Source organism: Cydia amplana, chromosome 4 (assembly GCF_948474715.1).
Source record: "Cydia amplana chromosome 4, ilCydAmpl1.1, whole genome shotgun sequence".
NCBI lineage: Eukaryota > Metazoa > Arthropoda > Insecta > Lepidoptera > Tortricidae > Cydia > Cydia amplana.
The window spans coordinates 7,547,038-7,564,648 of record NC_086072.1 but is presented as its reverse complement, the minus strand read 5'-3'; the positions used below and the strand labels follow the sequence as shown (position 1 = coordinate 7,564,648).

General features: G+C 35.2%; 1 protein-coding gene across 1 annotated transcript in view; it reads left to right on the top strand.

Annotated features, from left to right (window-relative positions):
* Nucleotides 1–17,611, top strand: part of LOC134663222 (neuronal acetylcholine receptor subunit alpha-10-like) — a 74,579-nt gene that overhangs the window by 26,771 nt on the left and 30,197 nt on the right. Inside the window, exons 3-4 of the mRNA XM_063519610.1 lie at nucleotides 643–797; nucleotides 3,450–3,633. Coding sequence (XP_063375680.1) covers nucleotides 643–797; nucleotides 3,450–3,633 — 339 coding nt within the window. The remainder of the gene's footprint in view (nucleotides 1–642; nucleotides 798–3,449; nucleotides 3,634–17,611) is intronic.

The following is a 17,611-nucleotide window of genomic DNA, read 5'->3' as shown; positions in this document are numbered from 1 at the left end:
TATTTCTATAAGAAAGGGTCTCGTCTCACACAAGAAAATTGTATCAAACGTACAAAAGATTGGGTACATTATTTGCGTTAGAAATTTAAGTAATAAGGGTCGATGTAATAAGCGCTTAAGAAGGAAGGCGTATTTAGGATGTAGTTTATTTTCATATTATAACTTTTTTACACTCCCAAGTCTGAATAAAGTTGAAGCTTTGCGTATTACTGTGGTAGTCTATTAAAATAATCCGTGGGTACCTACTTAATCTACATATGTCCAGTGGCGTGGCGTGAACTAATCTTGCCGTGAGCGGAGTCGCATCTGCGAGGCCCTTTTTCTTGCAATGTGTATTCCCAAGATAATACAAGGCGTTGGCTTCCGCGAGGCCCCTTTAAAGTGCAAGGCCGTGGGCGAGGGCCCACTTCACCCACGGCTACGCCACTGTCTATGTCTGTGTAGCAAAACTGAAAACTATTGTGATATAAAGGTACATACATAAAGTGTCATTCTATGGAACTTGCTAACTATGTAAACCAACCGCCATATCAAAATGGTCTCTGAATGTCAATTTGCTAGTGACTTTTGTTTACATAGTTAGCAAGTTCCATAGAATGACATTTAAGCTATGAATTAGTTTTCTCATTTTGTTGTTCATAGGAAGAAAAAGATCAGTTGCTGACGACAAACTGCTGGATCACGCAAGTATGGATGGACTATCACCTCCGATGGAACACGAGCGACTTCGACGGAATCGGCGTCATAAGGATACCTTTCGAGAGGGTGTGGAAACCTGACATTATTCTTTACAATAAGTAAGTTGCTTCAGTTACGTTATTAAATAAATGAGAGAAGTTTAAAACAGATCTGAAGTTATAGCCAAATATTACTTTACATGCCAATTTGTTTCTCCACAGAGAAAATAAATTATATTATTATTAATTATTATAAATAAATATTATAATTACTTACTTATTTGTAACTACAAGTAGGTACCTTTGTGTTCCGTTAAATTGCTTTTAATTTCACATTACCTAATTAATTGATCTTTATGTTTCTGGTAATGTTTTTATATTTTAATAAATCCGTTAGAGAAATTCTGCCCTATTAGGTATTTACGCAAACAATCCTTAAGTAGCTATATACATTTTCCCTTAATAGACAAAATTAACTAAAGAAACAGGACACCGCAAAAGTGAAATCAGGAATTATTAGTGAGAATCCCGGCCGGCTTGTCTCGGGTACAGGCCGGCGGGGATTTTCATTATTTTAAAGGTATTTTACGAACGGACGCTCCTCGAGCGTTGTTTTAACGTGCCAATGTTAATGAAGCACTTAAATTAACATCCATGATAATTATTAAACAGTTTATTATATTAGGAGAATCGTTAAGAGAAAATTTAACGTGTTTCATAAGACGATTTAAACAGCTTTTTTAGTTTCCCTTTTCACAACCTTTTTTAACTTGGAATGTTTGTACCTAAATGCAAATTAGTAACAAACTGTGTAATTTGTCTTTAAAATTTGTAAACCACTTGTTGCTATCCGATTGAGTTGAAATTTGACATACCTTTGAAATAAGTCCAGTAATTGATGACAAAAACTTGTAATTATTCTGACAATTTTTATTATCATAAATTATAGTATTTTATGCAACCGTTGTTCAAGAGGGGTCGAAAAAGGCGAGTGGCGTGAGTAACAATTTGAGGCGAAGCCGAAAATTGTTAATAAAGACGCCACGAGTATTTTTTGAACCCTCTTAAACAACGGTTGCATAAAATACTATATACCCCCTATGTCATAGGGGTTTAAAGGTGTGTGTACGACCTTTTAAATGACAAATAAAAGTACAAATAAAAGTATGTTTCCGGTTTTATTACATACATATCCACTGACATTTTCTAAGAATGACCACGAACTGCTCGTAGACCTTATTTACTATATTTGCCGTAATAATAATTAGCAAGTCAAGTCGTAAATCATCGGGATCATGCTATCTCTTTTGCACTTGAACGGCGTTATGGAGAGAGACTCACAACAGTAGTGTGTCCGCCTCCAATCCGCCTCCTTGTACATATGACGCATAATAGGTACAGCACATGACTTTTATTGCCCATCTCGCCACTTGGTGCAGCGGCAAGTAGCAATAATTAACCCCCTACCGATTTTATAATATCCGAGTTTAAGTAATAACTTTATCTATTAAGTCTTTTTAAACCTTAACGAGTATTTCTGAAAACCGTATATATAAACATTCAACCGTTGATAAAAACGGACAGAAAAGAAACATTCCAAACTGTTTTTAACCAAGCAGAAAAAACTGGAAGGTCGTTAAAAATCTAACAGTAAATATTTTATTTTATTAATTAAGAGCAACAATCTCGTGCGGAAATCTACTTAAATTGGAAATTAAACAAGGTTGTAATTTGGATTGTTTGCTCTATACCATCAAAGCGAAAGATAAAAAAAGGACAACGTTAATTGAAAAAAACAGTGAAGGCATGGCAATATTGGTATGTTTTGATTTTTTTCATGTTTTTGTTTATCTTACGCATGTTTTTTTGTAATTGGGTTGAGGAAAAGTATAAACGAATCAATTTACCTTCATAGAGTATCTAATTCTCGTCAACAACATGCCATAAAAAATATTTACCTCGTAGCAGTTTCCGTAATATTGTTCGTCGTACTCGTGGCATGGGTAGTCATCTGAACATTACGTTATTTCAGGCTCCTGAAACAATACATACTTAGTTACAATCACTATCACACCACTAATCATCATTACTTAACCACGCATTATACAAAGTATATTTTTTTTATGTATGATCACGCATAACTTTTTACATATTAGTTCGATTTTGACAATTATTTTTTTACAAAAAAAAAAAAAACCGACTTAAAACATATCAGTTGGTAACGCATAGACTTCAAAAAGGATAATATTTTATTTCATCCTTTTTGAAGTTGGTTTTATTTTTTTGTAAAAAGTTTTTATTTTTCCATTTTTAGTTTTAACGCATTGTTAAGAGCGCGACACATGAATAAAAAAAATCGGACTACTCTGTAAAAAGTTATGCGTGGTCAAACGTTACAATCGGTGAGTGAAAAATCAATCATCCCCTATTTTCCTACCCTTAAGGTTGGATTTTTTTTTCCAAATTTATATGGGACCAATTTCGGGGTCCCTTTCCAATAAAAAAATAATTATCAAAATCGAACTACTCTGTAAAAAGTTATGCGTGATCATACATAAAAAAAATAAAAAAAATATACGCGTCGACTTGAGAACCTCCTCCGTTTTTTTCGTCGGTTAAAAAGTACCCTAGCCTAGTCGGTTGTGCCTCTGCCTTCGAAGCTGGAGGTTTAGGTTTCGAATCTTGGTAAGGCTGGCATTTATTTGTGTGTTTATCACAAATATTTGTGCCTTAGTTGTGAAATGAAGTATAAAACCAGTGTTTATTTTCCAGCGCGGATCCCAACTATCGTTCCGCGGTGATCAACACGAACGTGATCGTCCGTTCCACGGGCGAAGTGACGTGGCTGAGTCATGGCATCTACGTGTCTGTGTGCGACATCAACGTGGAACAGTTCCCGTTCGACGTGCAGCTGTGCACCATGAAGTGGGCCTCATGGACTTACGATGGTTTTCAGGTAAGTATTTCAACAATTTTAAGAATATGAGCAAAGTTCGTGATTGATTGTGGTCACAGAACAAGTAGAATGGCGATGCGAGCAGGGTACGTGTCGCCGCCGGTTATGAGCAAACGCTCGCATGCTAGTACTCGCCCGCGCTGACCGAAAAACGTAAACATGCCTTTTGCGCCACAATAACGTTCAGATTAAGAAGCCAGACATCAACTCTGTCTAAAGGAGGCGTATCCATTCACCAGGCACACAAGTTTTTGCTACCGTTGCGCGAGAAATGTGGAAATGTGGAGAGGAACGAGCGGCGACACCGGTTCCGATACTAACTGCGCGCGATAGCCGTTCTTCTAACCTCTTTAATATTTTCTGTGATAGTGGTAGTTCATCTCACGGGCGAGATGACGTCCCTAAGCCATCGAATCTACGAGTCCGTATGCAATATAATCGTCAAGTAGTTCTCGTATGCATAGCGCCATGAAATGGGCTTCTTGGACATTATATAGCCTTAAAATTTATAGGTCTACAATATCATAAAATAACAAACCAACTAGCCTTATACACTCTGTAAATGGGTATTTATAGATCTTTCACCGTCATAATTAAGTGAACAATTAGGTACCTACATATTTTTCCTATATTTAACTGTTTTGGTAAGGACAAATTTAATTATCTACAATCATGGTCACCCTACGGCCTACAACATCTCTTTCTCTTTACCCGTTATGATAACAATTTGATTATGAAGGAAAAAAATTGTCACGCTTCAGTTAGATATACAGGGTGCTTCCTGTAACAGGAGCAATAAATTAAACTGAAGGCTGTACTCCTCAAACTGACCAACATTTGTTCAGCAACTTTTGAAAATAACTCATGTTTTGATTTTTATTACACTTTAAAGTTTATTCTAAGACGCAATGTATTGCAAATTTTGTTATGTTTAAATCGTGACAAGCAACGTCAAACACACTGATGTCAGCGTACATTGAGGGCAATATTTATTTTGTATGAAAAAGAGGAAGTCTAAAGGATTCATAATTTTTAAAAGTTGCTGAACAAATGTTGGTCAGTTTGAGGAGTACAGCCTTTAGTTTAATTTATTGCTCCTGTTACAGGAAGCACCCTGTATACGATATTTCAAAAGTAACCAGTGTCATGGTACGACAAATTATACAAAATGTTAACTTACATTGACTACGGTAATCATCTTACTTGGTGTCGTTTAATGTAAATAAGCGAAATACTGAAAATAAAATCATCAACGAGAGTTATTTATACTAACAGTAAATAATGTAGGTAATTGGTCTAGTACTTTGGAATTAATTATTGGCTGAGAGAAATAAATAATGTACCGTAAAGGCAAGCTCCTGATGACACTTCTCGGTATTACGAAGTGAAACATGTCGAGCGTTTTTCGACTTAAAATACGTGAATGACCCGTTTTTAATATATTTAATATGTCTTTGTCTCACGGAAGTTTTGTTATTAAAATAAATAATCGTTAAATAAATCGTTCAATGGCTCTTTTTCATCAGGTATCAGCTGTATCAGTGTTTTAATCACGAGATGGCACTTAATACCGAGAAAGGTGTTATCTTACATTTTTAATTACGAGAGAAGGGAGTTTTTAACCGAGTTTTGCGACGTAAAACAACACAAAACGGAGGCTTAGCGGGATACCTGAAGAGGTACATTTTACATTCAAAATATTTTCCTCATTTGTTGGAAATATGCATGAACAAAACTGTCCTCATTTAAACGGGCGCAGTTGAAAGGGTTATGAAGCGGTTAATGAAGCGGTGCAGTGAATTTATACAACTTACTTCAACTGATAGGATTTTTATTTCGACGGAAATATTTATATTCAACTAGCGACCCGCCCCGGCTTCGCGCGGGTTTACAAATTATACATAAACCTTCCTCTTGAATCACTACCTATATTTATTAAAAAAACGCATCAAAATCCGTCGCGTAGTTTTAAAGATCTAAGCATACATACAGACAGACAGACAGGGAAGCGACTTTGTTTTATACTATGTAGTGATAAAATAGGTACATATTTTATTTTTGCGTGCTAGGGTATCTCTGTTGTTATTACCTAATACCAACAGTTATCAACAATGCACATAATGTCTCCATTTATCTCGTACGAAATAATCAGAAGGCGATATATACAGGTAAACATTAAAATAAATTGTAATTTAAGTACAGGATGTTCCAGCGATTACTTACCTATACAACCTATACAACTCCATCATACAGAGTGGTTGCTCTCTGGCAAACCTTGAGTCTGGACTTTTCAGTTTCAGTTTACGATCATGTTTGGGCGCCGTAGGTGAGGATAGGCAGGATACACATGTCGAGAAGTTTGCGCTTTAAAGAGAGTGGAAGGTTGCCCTTCATTAGTGTCTTCATGGACCAGAAGCTCTTCCAGGCGTTTGCGATACGGCGATCGATTTCTTTGACCTGCTTGTTGTCGAAGGATACTAACTGGCCCAAGTAGATATATTCGTCGACATACTGCATATCCTGCCCATCTACCACTACATTACGTTTCGCGCGGTTGGTCATCAACTGTGTCTTGGCTCTATTCATGGTGAGTCCGACTTCATCCTACTATGAAATGCCTTTATTTATAAAAACAAGTAAATTGCCAAAATTAGACGTATTCAATATTTCTAGATAAAACTTTTATTATTTTATTTTATTTTTTTATTTTATTTATAAATACGTTTACACAACATTACAGATAAACCAATACGTCGTGAAACTAACACTACACATAACAACATAATTATAACAATTGATACTATTTACATTACATTTCACACACGGATAACAAACGATTACGTTACACTCGAAGGCCTAGCATCCATCACCTCACAGAACCTCAAGCATTCGTTTGTCACGACGTTCATTATAAATGCGTCGTTGCGTGAAATAAACACCTAGGTATGTAAAATATTTTTTTAGTAGGTAATTATTTTCCGATTTAAATTAACTTGTAGTCACTCAGAGGCTATTTTGAATCTTTATTGACTTTATTTGTTTTGGCAAGTTTTTATTCCTAATGGTCGGCTAATTATATAATATTGGAATATTTAAGGGAAAAAGTTATTAGTTGACTACTGGGTGGATTCGTCAGCTAAAGGTGCATGGTTAGATTACCTAGTTGGGCAGGTTTGGTATGATCAAATTTGAGAATTCCGATAAGTGGCAAGGTTTAGACTTCAAAAATTCGCTTAACGTACGCTTGTACTGAATAAACAGAATGACCCTTTAACTTAAAACTTACGCACCGTAAAAATAACATACTTTTTTATTTCGAATTGAGTTAGGTTTCAGGTTCACTGTTTTCACGAAGTCTATCGAGAGGAATACAGTTAAAATACAGTAAAGTTATTTCCTTCGTATTTGGGTACCTAATACCGTTCCTCATTCACTGTAAATACCCGAAAAACACACAGAAACTGTAGGTAACTACAGCGGATTAAATAGCTTTTTTTATAGTAATAAAAAATATTTAATGTTCGAAATCCGAGCGAACGAATATTCGAATATCAAAACAGGTCGAATATTCGACAAATTCGAATATTCGAATTGCAAGCCCTAATTGTATTGCTCATAAAACTATATACTACCGTTATGCCATCAAAATACCTATTAAAGTCTAATTTCTAAGAAGCGGTGTCGAGTAAATTAGAATTACCGCGATACGGGGATATTAATGTTAGCAGTAAATCTCTGCCTTCTACTGCGGTGAGTTGCATGGCCGACCCGCTACGACTTTCTTGGAAAATATAATTTTAATCCTGTATAAAACTGCAGTTGTGGAAAACTAAATGCAAACGCTTTTGAAGTACCTACTTGTATTTGAATCAGTGACACGAGTATGGAACTGAAATAAAAATTGTTTAAAGAGAGAGGTTGAGACTTGAGACCGTTTAGGGTAGACAAAGGCAAATCGGATAAATTTTTCTTTGATGGTTATTGAATCCTATTATCTACCTACTATTTAAGTAGACACATTATTTATTTTAACAGAACTGCATAAATTTGTTATTTGCTCAGCCGTAGGTGAAAAGAATATCACAATAATGCTCGTCATAAACCGGTTTTTCTAGTACCTTCTGAATCAAAGCAAGCAAAAATTAAATTTAATCGTGTACTTACACCCACGTGTGTGTATGCCATCACACCATCAGATATAGGTATGGGAGCTGTCAAGGTGTTCACAAATATCTATACAAAGCCTCTATTGTACGTTATGACGTTGAAGTGCTTGTTCAGATATTTTTGACCATCTTGTACGCACCGTTATATCCGATGTCGACTGTACGTAACCATTATATTTACAAGTATATGCATGGCAATATTCAAACTATGTACCTACATAATTAATTACATAACCACTCAATAGAAAATAATTTAAAAAATAATATGATTAAGTTGAAATAATAAATATTCTGAAATACCTACCTACCGTACAAAATTTTCGCTTCGAAATTAATAGGGCGTCGGAAACAAAGCCTATTTTTAACATTAATTTTTAAAATAAAGCGCCGTCTGAAAAAACGTCGCGGAGAATATTTTTCGGCACAGCTTTCATTTATCACTTCATCGTTCATTCATCTTTCTGTGGTTATGAGTACCTACCTACTTATAAATATTTATTACAGTATATATTATGGTGCTACTTTCCCGCACTAGTGTGTAAATAAGCACTTTTCGTTGCTATGTCAAATATTTAAAGGGGCATATGTACCTACGATACGCGTGCGAATAGGTAATTCGCAACTCGTGTCGATTTAAAACACTCCCTTCGGTGTTTTAATTTATCGCCACTCGTTTCGAATTTCCTCTTTTCCGCACTTGTATCGTAAATAAGTATGTATTTGAATTACTTATGTTTAAATAACACCTTTGGTTTAATTTGTTTTGAAATTACACGATTTTGGCGAAATATGAATTCACAGTTCGAGGCGAACTAAGTACTAGCAAATATGCTTTTTACGAGTACAAAAATTTTCTTGTATCATTTTGCGAGCATATTGGGTACCTACCTCCTGAAACCATGATATTACATCGAATAAACAATGTAACAATTTAGGTACCTAATAAAAATTCATACCTAGTGTGAAATATAGAAAACAGGTAATCGGTCTACCGTGTGTTTTCTGAAAATGCAAATGTATACAGATTTTCATGGTCATGATTTATCATAAGCATAAGAAAATTCTTAATTTCACGGAGCACTGCACAAATTTGATACGGCGTGCCAATAGTCATATTTACCTCTGAGATGAGGAGAAAGCGAGTTTATTTACCTATGTACCTACCAATTATTAGTTTTATGTTACAGCACCATTTTTGAAGTGAAACTTGTATTCTATCGCCTCATATTTTTTGAACTGTCTGTCAGCATGTCGTATTACCTACATAATTACAGCATTAGTAAAATTCTACTTCATTTCTATATAGTACTAAGAGTTCATAGTCTTTAAATTAAGAATGCGACTTTTTGTTTTCATACACAAGCTTGCTCGATATTTCATCTAGATTGATCGAATCATGAATCACGCAAAATAATAGCGTATTAACATTGTACTTAATCATAAATTATTTTGGGCATGTGAACCCGAAAAGCGTGCCCATGACACGTAAGTATATACGCGTCAGTCAAATGATGAATGGATTGTAAGGAAACTTGAGCCGCTGAGATTCGGAAAAAGTTTACTGCGAACCTTGGCGCGGAAGAGTTTGAGGTACTTACTTACCCACTTCTAATCAAAAAATTTCGAACTTGACTAATTTTGATCAATGACAAGCAAAAAAATCTTTCACAGCTCAATACAAGGAAAAACAAAAGCGGAAATGTAGTTTCAAAACGAACATTTCTAACCCGGTCTGAGCCTTTGAACTGAGAATACAAAATAACAAAGTAATCAAAGGTGCAATGTACCTATAGGGTATCACGGACGTGTGAGCGTGCTTCGAATCTGAACTTGTATCCTATAGGAAACCGCCTTGCAGATGTCTACCTACCCGACAAAGCCACCTGGCGGATCATAACGAAAGTCAAGGCCGACATTTACATCTAAAGTGCAGTAATAAGGGAATCACAATGTTTAAAGCCTTGATTACACGTTGGCGGCGTACGTTGGTGCGTGGCTTGAATCGAGCAAATACGAGTAAGTAGGTAAGTTGCTGAGCTAAACGCAGGCTTCCATTAACCAGCCCCCATTCGCACGAGAGCTTAAAAAGCGTTGTAAAGCCCATGTAACACACACATGGAGTAGCAGGCGTCCATAGGCTACGGTGATCGCTAACCATCAGGGGAGCCGTAAGCATACCTGCCAAAAAAAATTCAATTATGTACAATCTGCCTGAAAACCAGTTGAAATATGTATTTAACAATTGTGTGAGATATAACTAAGATTAAAAAAAATATATATAAATAGAAATTTCTATCTTTAGCAATATCACCAAACAAAATTAATAAAAATTAAGAGCATGTGAAAGGAGAGTTTATCACCAAAAATGTAATATAGAAAGTTATTGTTATCCGCTAGCCCTGTGGCGAAAGAGGTCCTTGTGAATACAATAGACCGCCGGTTTGCCTTTTAAATTACAACATTTTTTAGGGTTCCGTACCCAAAGGGTAAAAACGGGACCCTATGACTAAGACTCCGCTGTCCGTCCGTCCGTCCGTCCGTCTGTCACCAGGCTGTATCTCACGAACCGTGATAGCTAGACAGTTGAAATTTTCACAGATGATGTATTTCTGTTGCCGCTATAACAACAAATACTAAAAACAGAATAAAATAAAGATTTAAGTGGGGCTCCCATACAACAAACGTGATTTTTGACCGAAGTTAAGCAACGTCGGGCGGGGTCAGTACTTGGATGGGTGACCGTTTTTTTGCTTGTTTTGCTCTATTTTTTGTTGATGGTGCGGAACCCTCCGTGCGCGAGTCCGACTCGCACTTGGCCGGTTTTTTCATTTTTACACCGAAAATAAACAGTGACCCTAGTCTGAGGGTTAGGTACTGCCTGACATATTTTGTATGGCGATTAAATTCATTTCTAGGGAGTTTTTAGGGTTCCGTAGCCAAAATGGCTTAAGCAGAACCCTTATATTTTCGTCATGTCTGTCTGTCCATCTATATTTCCGTCTGTCAGTATGTCGCAGGCATTTTTAAAGTAAACAATCATTCGAATATTCTTTAAAATAACATTAAGATTTTAAAAGCATTTGTTGATTCTGTGTGTGTGTGCGTGTGTGTACTTTTGGGAATAATCGATTTTGAATCGGCGTGCTATAAAAAAACATAAAATAAAGTTGAATAAATACTTTCTGCGAATTTATTTTTAATATAAATTGATCGGTCGGGCCATTTAATGAACTTTTTCCAGAAACAAACCTTTTTTTCTTATTAAAATTAATTACCACGAAAATACGCTCTTTCGTTTGTATTTCTTGTAGTTATTCCATACTTCACGAGGGCTGCACAGTAATTGTGACGTCATTACTCGTATCATTTGCCGTTTTCTTAGGGCCGTTTCGTGAGTGGAGTAGTAGAATTAGCATGAACCTACGATTTTCGGACTTTGACTGTCATTTCTGACTTTTTTATTGATGTAATAGCAACAAACCTGATATGATTAATAAAATATTTTCATCGCCTATTATTTTCCGTTTTAATAGCTACATAAGCTTAAATGCTTGCGTAGGTAAACATATAATAAAGCTCTATAAAATTCATAATAACGCTTGTTAGCCGCTTAACGGCGTTAACTAAAAATCAAAAAGACAACTATTTATTCAAATATAAAAAAGATACCTGAGATAAAATCTAAATCTGTCAAACAAAGTTAAATAAGGCAGAATAATCTCAATATGGAACGCTAAGGTTTACTTGGACGTTTTGCATTGAAATACATAAGCCATAAACTGCTGAATCTCAGCTACATGCGAGAAATTTATCCGCACTTTGAAAATCCAGGTAGTTTTGACTCACTGTGCACTTCGCTCGTACTAAGTGCTGTGCCTCTTGTATAACTTTTTTTTATACCCGAAATGCACTGCGATTAAAATGTGAAAACATAAGCTATCAAATCAAGTTAACCTTTTTAACTTTCAAATAGGCCTCTGGCAATTTTGCATCCAGTGAATTATCAAATTAATTTGGTAGGCATTTTGTGCGATACTTTTTCAAATATTTTTTTTTAATTTTGCTCACTCAGTCGGTGCGATGTGTGTTTAACAGATGGAAAATCTGACATTCATATTTATTTACGTGAACCAGTAATCCGCGTGGAATTCGAGTGATGTTTAATTAAGCTCAAAAGGGACGTGACACTGAAGCTTAATATTTGATATAATGTACCTACGTAGATTAAAGTTTAAAGTTCTAAATTTTTTAATTACATTACCACCAAGGTATTGCTTGTTAATGTTCATACTTTCATACGTCATGTTTATTGTAATTGTTTTCAATCAGTAAGTATTTTAGATATTTCCAAGTGAAGCGAGATAAATATAATAAATATTATAGGACAATCTTACACAAATCGACCTAGTCCCACGGTAAGCTCAATAAGGCTTGTGTTGTGGGTACTAGACGACGATATATATAATATATAGATACATATAAGTACATAAATACATAGAAAACATCCATAACTAAGGAACATATATTTGTGATGAACACACAAATAAATGCCCTTACCGGGATTCGAACCCGGGACCTCCAGCGTCGTAGGTAGGGTCACTACGGACTAGGCTACGGAGGCCGTTAATCTCTTCGAAATTTAGTTTAGTTAGTAGAGTTACACGAACGTGTCTCCAAAAAGTAGTTGTGTATATAAAACTTCAACTCGCTCAAATTTATATGTATTGAAATTTCTAGCCACGAAAGCAGACTTACATTGTATCTATAATGTTACATGAATGTTCATGTCAAATTTCATGTTATTTCAGTATGCAGTTTTAAAATTACAGCGTTTCAATTGTACGGCGGCGGCTTACCTATGACTCTTAACATTGTAAAAATAAAATATCTATTACTAATCACATGTCTAGACTTTCTTCAGAGGAATAAGATTTCAATATCACTTAGAATGTGACATCTATTGGCACTAAATGTTAGCTTTCACAACATCAATGCTGTCTATAAGCCGATTTGCTGGTACGCCTAAGTATCTCACATTTTCCTTTCCATCTTACTATCGAAAAAGGATTTATGCTAACTAAAGCTTTTACATTACAGCTACTACAGTATAATATCAAGATAAAATTATTTTCATGTAACTCCCCTAAATCCGCCAATCCTTTATAGGTACGCAAAAGCATGGTCTTATAGAAAAGGTACCTAGGCATGCTACAATAATATGTACTGAAAAGGATTATAGCCCATAAAATATTCAGGTGTAAATATTCTCCAGATTTTAAATTTACTTCTCAGCGCTACCATCTATCTGAATTTTAAATCTGAATTCTCACTTTCAAATTCACTTGATCTGACTTTTTAGGTGTATAAGGATATATGTATAGTTCGGTAGAAATTGTTGCGTGATGTCCGTGACTGATTTCTTATTTCTAGCCAGCTACTGAATATTAGTCAATAAAGCAATGAACATTTGGAACCGCATGCTTTTGCATACTTTTATCATATACCTACCATATGATAAACCATTTAAAATTTAAAAGAATACACATGGAGTAAAATTGGGACTCTTCATAGATAACCAACATTCAGTATCTCTATTAAAAAACACGTTGACGCTTTCGGCGTCAAAACCATAAAACCATCTAATAATTATAGACCTAACCCTTCCTCAAGAATCACTCTTTTGATAGGTAAAACATGAAAATCCGTTCAGTAGTGTTTGAGATTAAGTTTATACACGCTATTCACACACATAGACAGACGCGGCGGAGGACTTTGTTTTATAAGGTGTAGTAATATACTTCCTCTCTGGTACTTGTTCCCTTGAAAAGAGTATTTTTGTTACTCATACCAATGTTTGATATATTTTTGAATGTATCTGTAGAAATATTTGATAGTTGCGAGGGTATTTTAAATTATTTTGGGCTAACGAGCCCATACTCCTTAGCCCTTATCCAAACAAAATAAAGAACTAAATATACCTACTTAATAGTCTTAATACCTCCCTATTTCGTATTCTGTTAGGTATCTCATAAAAGGGTCTCAAGAAAGCGTGGGTGTTATACCTGAATTTATCGAGCAATAGACGGGTAGGGACAATGACTTAAACCTACATATTAAATCTACTATTCCTGGACAAGTGCCACTTATAAAAATATAAAAAGATTTTGTTTCGTTTTGATTTTCTTTTTATAGAGAGCATAGGTACCTACACCTAGTATATTCAAGAGATAAATTCCTAATAGTCTTATCCTAACCCCCTTATTCATAAAACTTAGTTACCTCTTACAAAATTCTGTTCTTTTTTCTCTTTCTAACAAACAGATATGCCAAAATAATGGATAGGGACAAACGATTATCAACGGTTTGTTAGATCTGACAAACGTTTATGAATAACCCCATTATTAAATTACCTTAGTACCTACTTGGTTGGCGCGATTACCCAAAATGAGTCTTGGCTTCCGAACAAGAGCGTCACGCAGCAAGGCGTCTATTTCGGCGTCTTAAACGAACTCACCTACCTGGTCTCTACATAAGTAATCTGCATAAAATTACCTTATAGAAAGATTCCATAGAAATTTTTGCTTTGATCAATATTCAAAGATATATTAACGCGGGAAAGTTGTCCCTTTTTTAGTTTTTCGCAAAATAACTCGTAAATGGTGGCCAAATAGCACTTCGCAGCATTCGGGGCTATGCACCTGACATTTAGTAGTTACGCAAATCCGTTTCGATTAGAGTCTGTGTGGAAAGAGAAGAGTCGTGAAATGTATGGGGTCCACCCATACATTTCACGACTCTTCTCTTTCCGCACAGAGTCTATAGGATAAGCTATTGCAATCCGTACTATACCTCATTTAAGAGCTAGATTAACTCGTCGTTGAGCCATATTCGAATTCGTATAAGTACCTATAAGCAATATCTCTGAGATATAATTTGGTTTAAATAACATAATATTGACTTTTTCGTAAACATTCAATGAAATAGAATTAAGTTTGTTTAATGACGAAGCCTGTTGCGGATATCATCATTGGTATGTTTGGGACGAAGCATGTTGCTGATTTGCGTTTGTAGCCACCGGACGAAGCCTGCGTTGCGGATATAATTATGCCTTATTGCGGAAACTAAATCCTATTAAATAAAAACTATACCGTAAAATGGGGTGAGTAGGGTTCGCGGGGAGAGTTGGGTTATGAATGGGGAGAGAAGGGATGAAAGCGGGGTGATATGGGTTTTTAAGGCTACTGCTACAAAAATAATGTATTCCAAATTAAAATGGAGCTATAGTAATACTCATAATAAAAAAAATCGATCCAACAATCTTCCAAAATCACCTTTGTATGATTACCCAACTCACCCCAAATACGAGGGACTACGGGGTGAGGTGGGTTTTCCTGTTTATCGTCAAAGTTATGAGATGGAACTACCCAAAATAAAATAAGAACTAAAATACAAACGTCCAGAAACCAGGGCTTTAAATACCGTTAAAAAGTTGGTATCGTTACCACAAGGTGACAGATTTAACGTTAAGTTGTAACTAACGTTAGACCAGGTACCGTTAGTTATACTACTCTTTACCGGTAACAAAATGGTAACGTTAGCAGCTGTCAATTTGAGCTAACGTTAAGTCAAAGGTATCGATACACCATTGTTAACGTTAGTAGGTAACGTTAACAGCTGCTTATTTACCGTTTGATTAACTGATAGGTGCCATCATCGTTGACAATCGAGCGAATGTTCATTCACTCTCAAGCAGAGATGGGCAATTTTAATAACAAAACTTCCGTGAGACAAAGACATATTAAATGGAGATGGGCATTTCGTAATTGATTCCTGGTTCCACGATTACTCGAAATTACTTTGTAATCTGATTACCGATTCCCAGATTACTTTGTAATCTAACAATACCGAATTACTAATAGTGGAGTCAATATAAAGTTAAAGTTACATTAATTGCACAGTAAAATGTTTCTACACGGGTGAATTATATATCATATTGAATACCCGTCTGCGAATTAACAACTTGATATCTGTTCCCGTTTTTTAGAAATAACATTTTTTTTATTTTTTATTTTATACTACCTAAACAGTAATTTCTAACTAGAATTTTTTTGAAGAATGGGCTATGAAGCTTATACGACTACACGGTCAGAATTTCTCCCGACAATAATATTAATTATAGATTTAATGAAAAAAACAATAATTTTGTAAGTTTTCCATGACCGAGAATATCCCACACTGAGAGAAAAGTTTACTATTGTGGTTAATTTAATAGTATTTGTTTCGATCATGTTTAATTTATCTGCCCGAGGAACTGCTATATTCGCAGAATAGCAGCATGATTTTGGAAACAAACAGCAAATAATGTTCTACACAATTAATGGACACTTCTAGTTTTTTGGCAGTACATAACTGTACAAGTTATTGAAGACTACATACTTATTTTTCTCGCAATAATTAAATCAATTTCCAGCATAAAAAGTCAATGAAGTATGCTGTATTTCCAGGCTTCCACAGAGGCCAAGTCAAACTTTGTTTAAGATGTCAAAAAGATATATCATTTTGTTATCATTCGCCCAACCGTCTCGCTCGCACCAATACATATTTCATCTAGTACGAGTGAAATGCACGCGCGAATGATATAAAATGACATCTTTTATAACAAAGTTCGAATTAGCATCAAGGTATATTAGGAAAATATACCTTATGACTTATGGCATTGCGTTAAGGTTTAATAATTCAATGCATAAAGTGTCTGTGTTTATGTGAAAAATGATAGGTGTCAATTTTTATATCTATTCACAAAACGTTTAGAATACAGGATGCACAGTCAGATATAAATAGACCCTTAAAGTCTTACAACTTAATTATAGATTTAATGAAAAAAACAATAATTTTGTAAGTTTTCCATGACCGAGAATATCCCACACTGAGAGAAAAGTTTACTATTGTGGTTAATTTAATAGTATTTGTTTCGATCATGTTTAATTTATCTGCCCGAGGAACTGCTATATTCGCAGAATAGCAGCATGATTTTGGAAACAAACAGCAAATAATGTTCTACACAATTAATGGACACTTCTAGTTTTTTGGCAGTACATAACTGTACAAGTTATTGAAGACTACATACTTATTTTTCTCGCAATAATTAAATCAATTTCCAGCATAAAAAGTCAATGAAGTATGCTGTATTTCCAGGCTTCCACAGAGGCCAAGTCAAACTTTGTTTAAGATGTCAAAAAGATATATCATTTTGTTATCATTCGCCCAACCGTCTCGCTCGCACCAATACATATTTCATCTAGTACGAGTGAAATGCACGCGCGAATGATATAAAATGACATCTTTTATAACAAAGTTCGAATTAGCATCAAGGTATATTAGGAAAATATACCTTATGACTTATGGCATTGCGTTAAGGTTTAATAATTCAATGCATAAAGTGTCTGTGTTTATGTGAAAAATGATAGGTGTCAATTTTTATATCTATTCACAAAACGTTTAGAATACAGGATGCACAGTCAGATATAAATAGACCCTTAAAGTCTTACAACTATCTATGATACTGGATCTCAAGCTTATTTGGTTAGTAAGTACCGTCCACCAAGTTATACTTCGAATAGCCACCCGGACAAATTCCAAAGCTAATTTCGAATTTTAAAATTTGACAATTCACGAGAAGAGTAACGTAACGTCAAAGGATATGTTTGTCCCTTTTCAACGATCCTGTCATCCGATGCTTGAGTAGAGAAACTAAAAGAAGCAAATGTCAGCAATTCGTAACGCTTAGTTTTTGTTAGCGATAGCGCATCGCG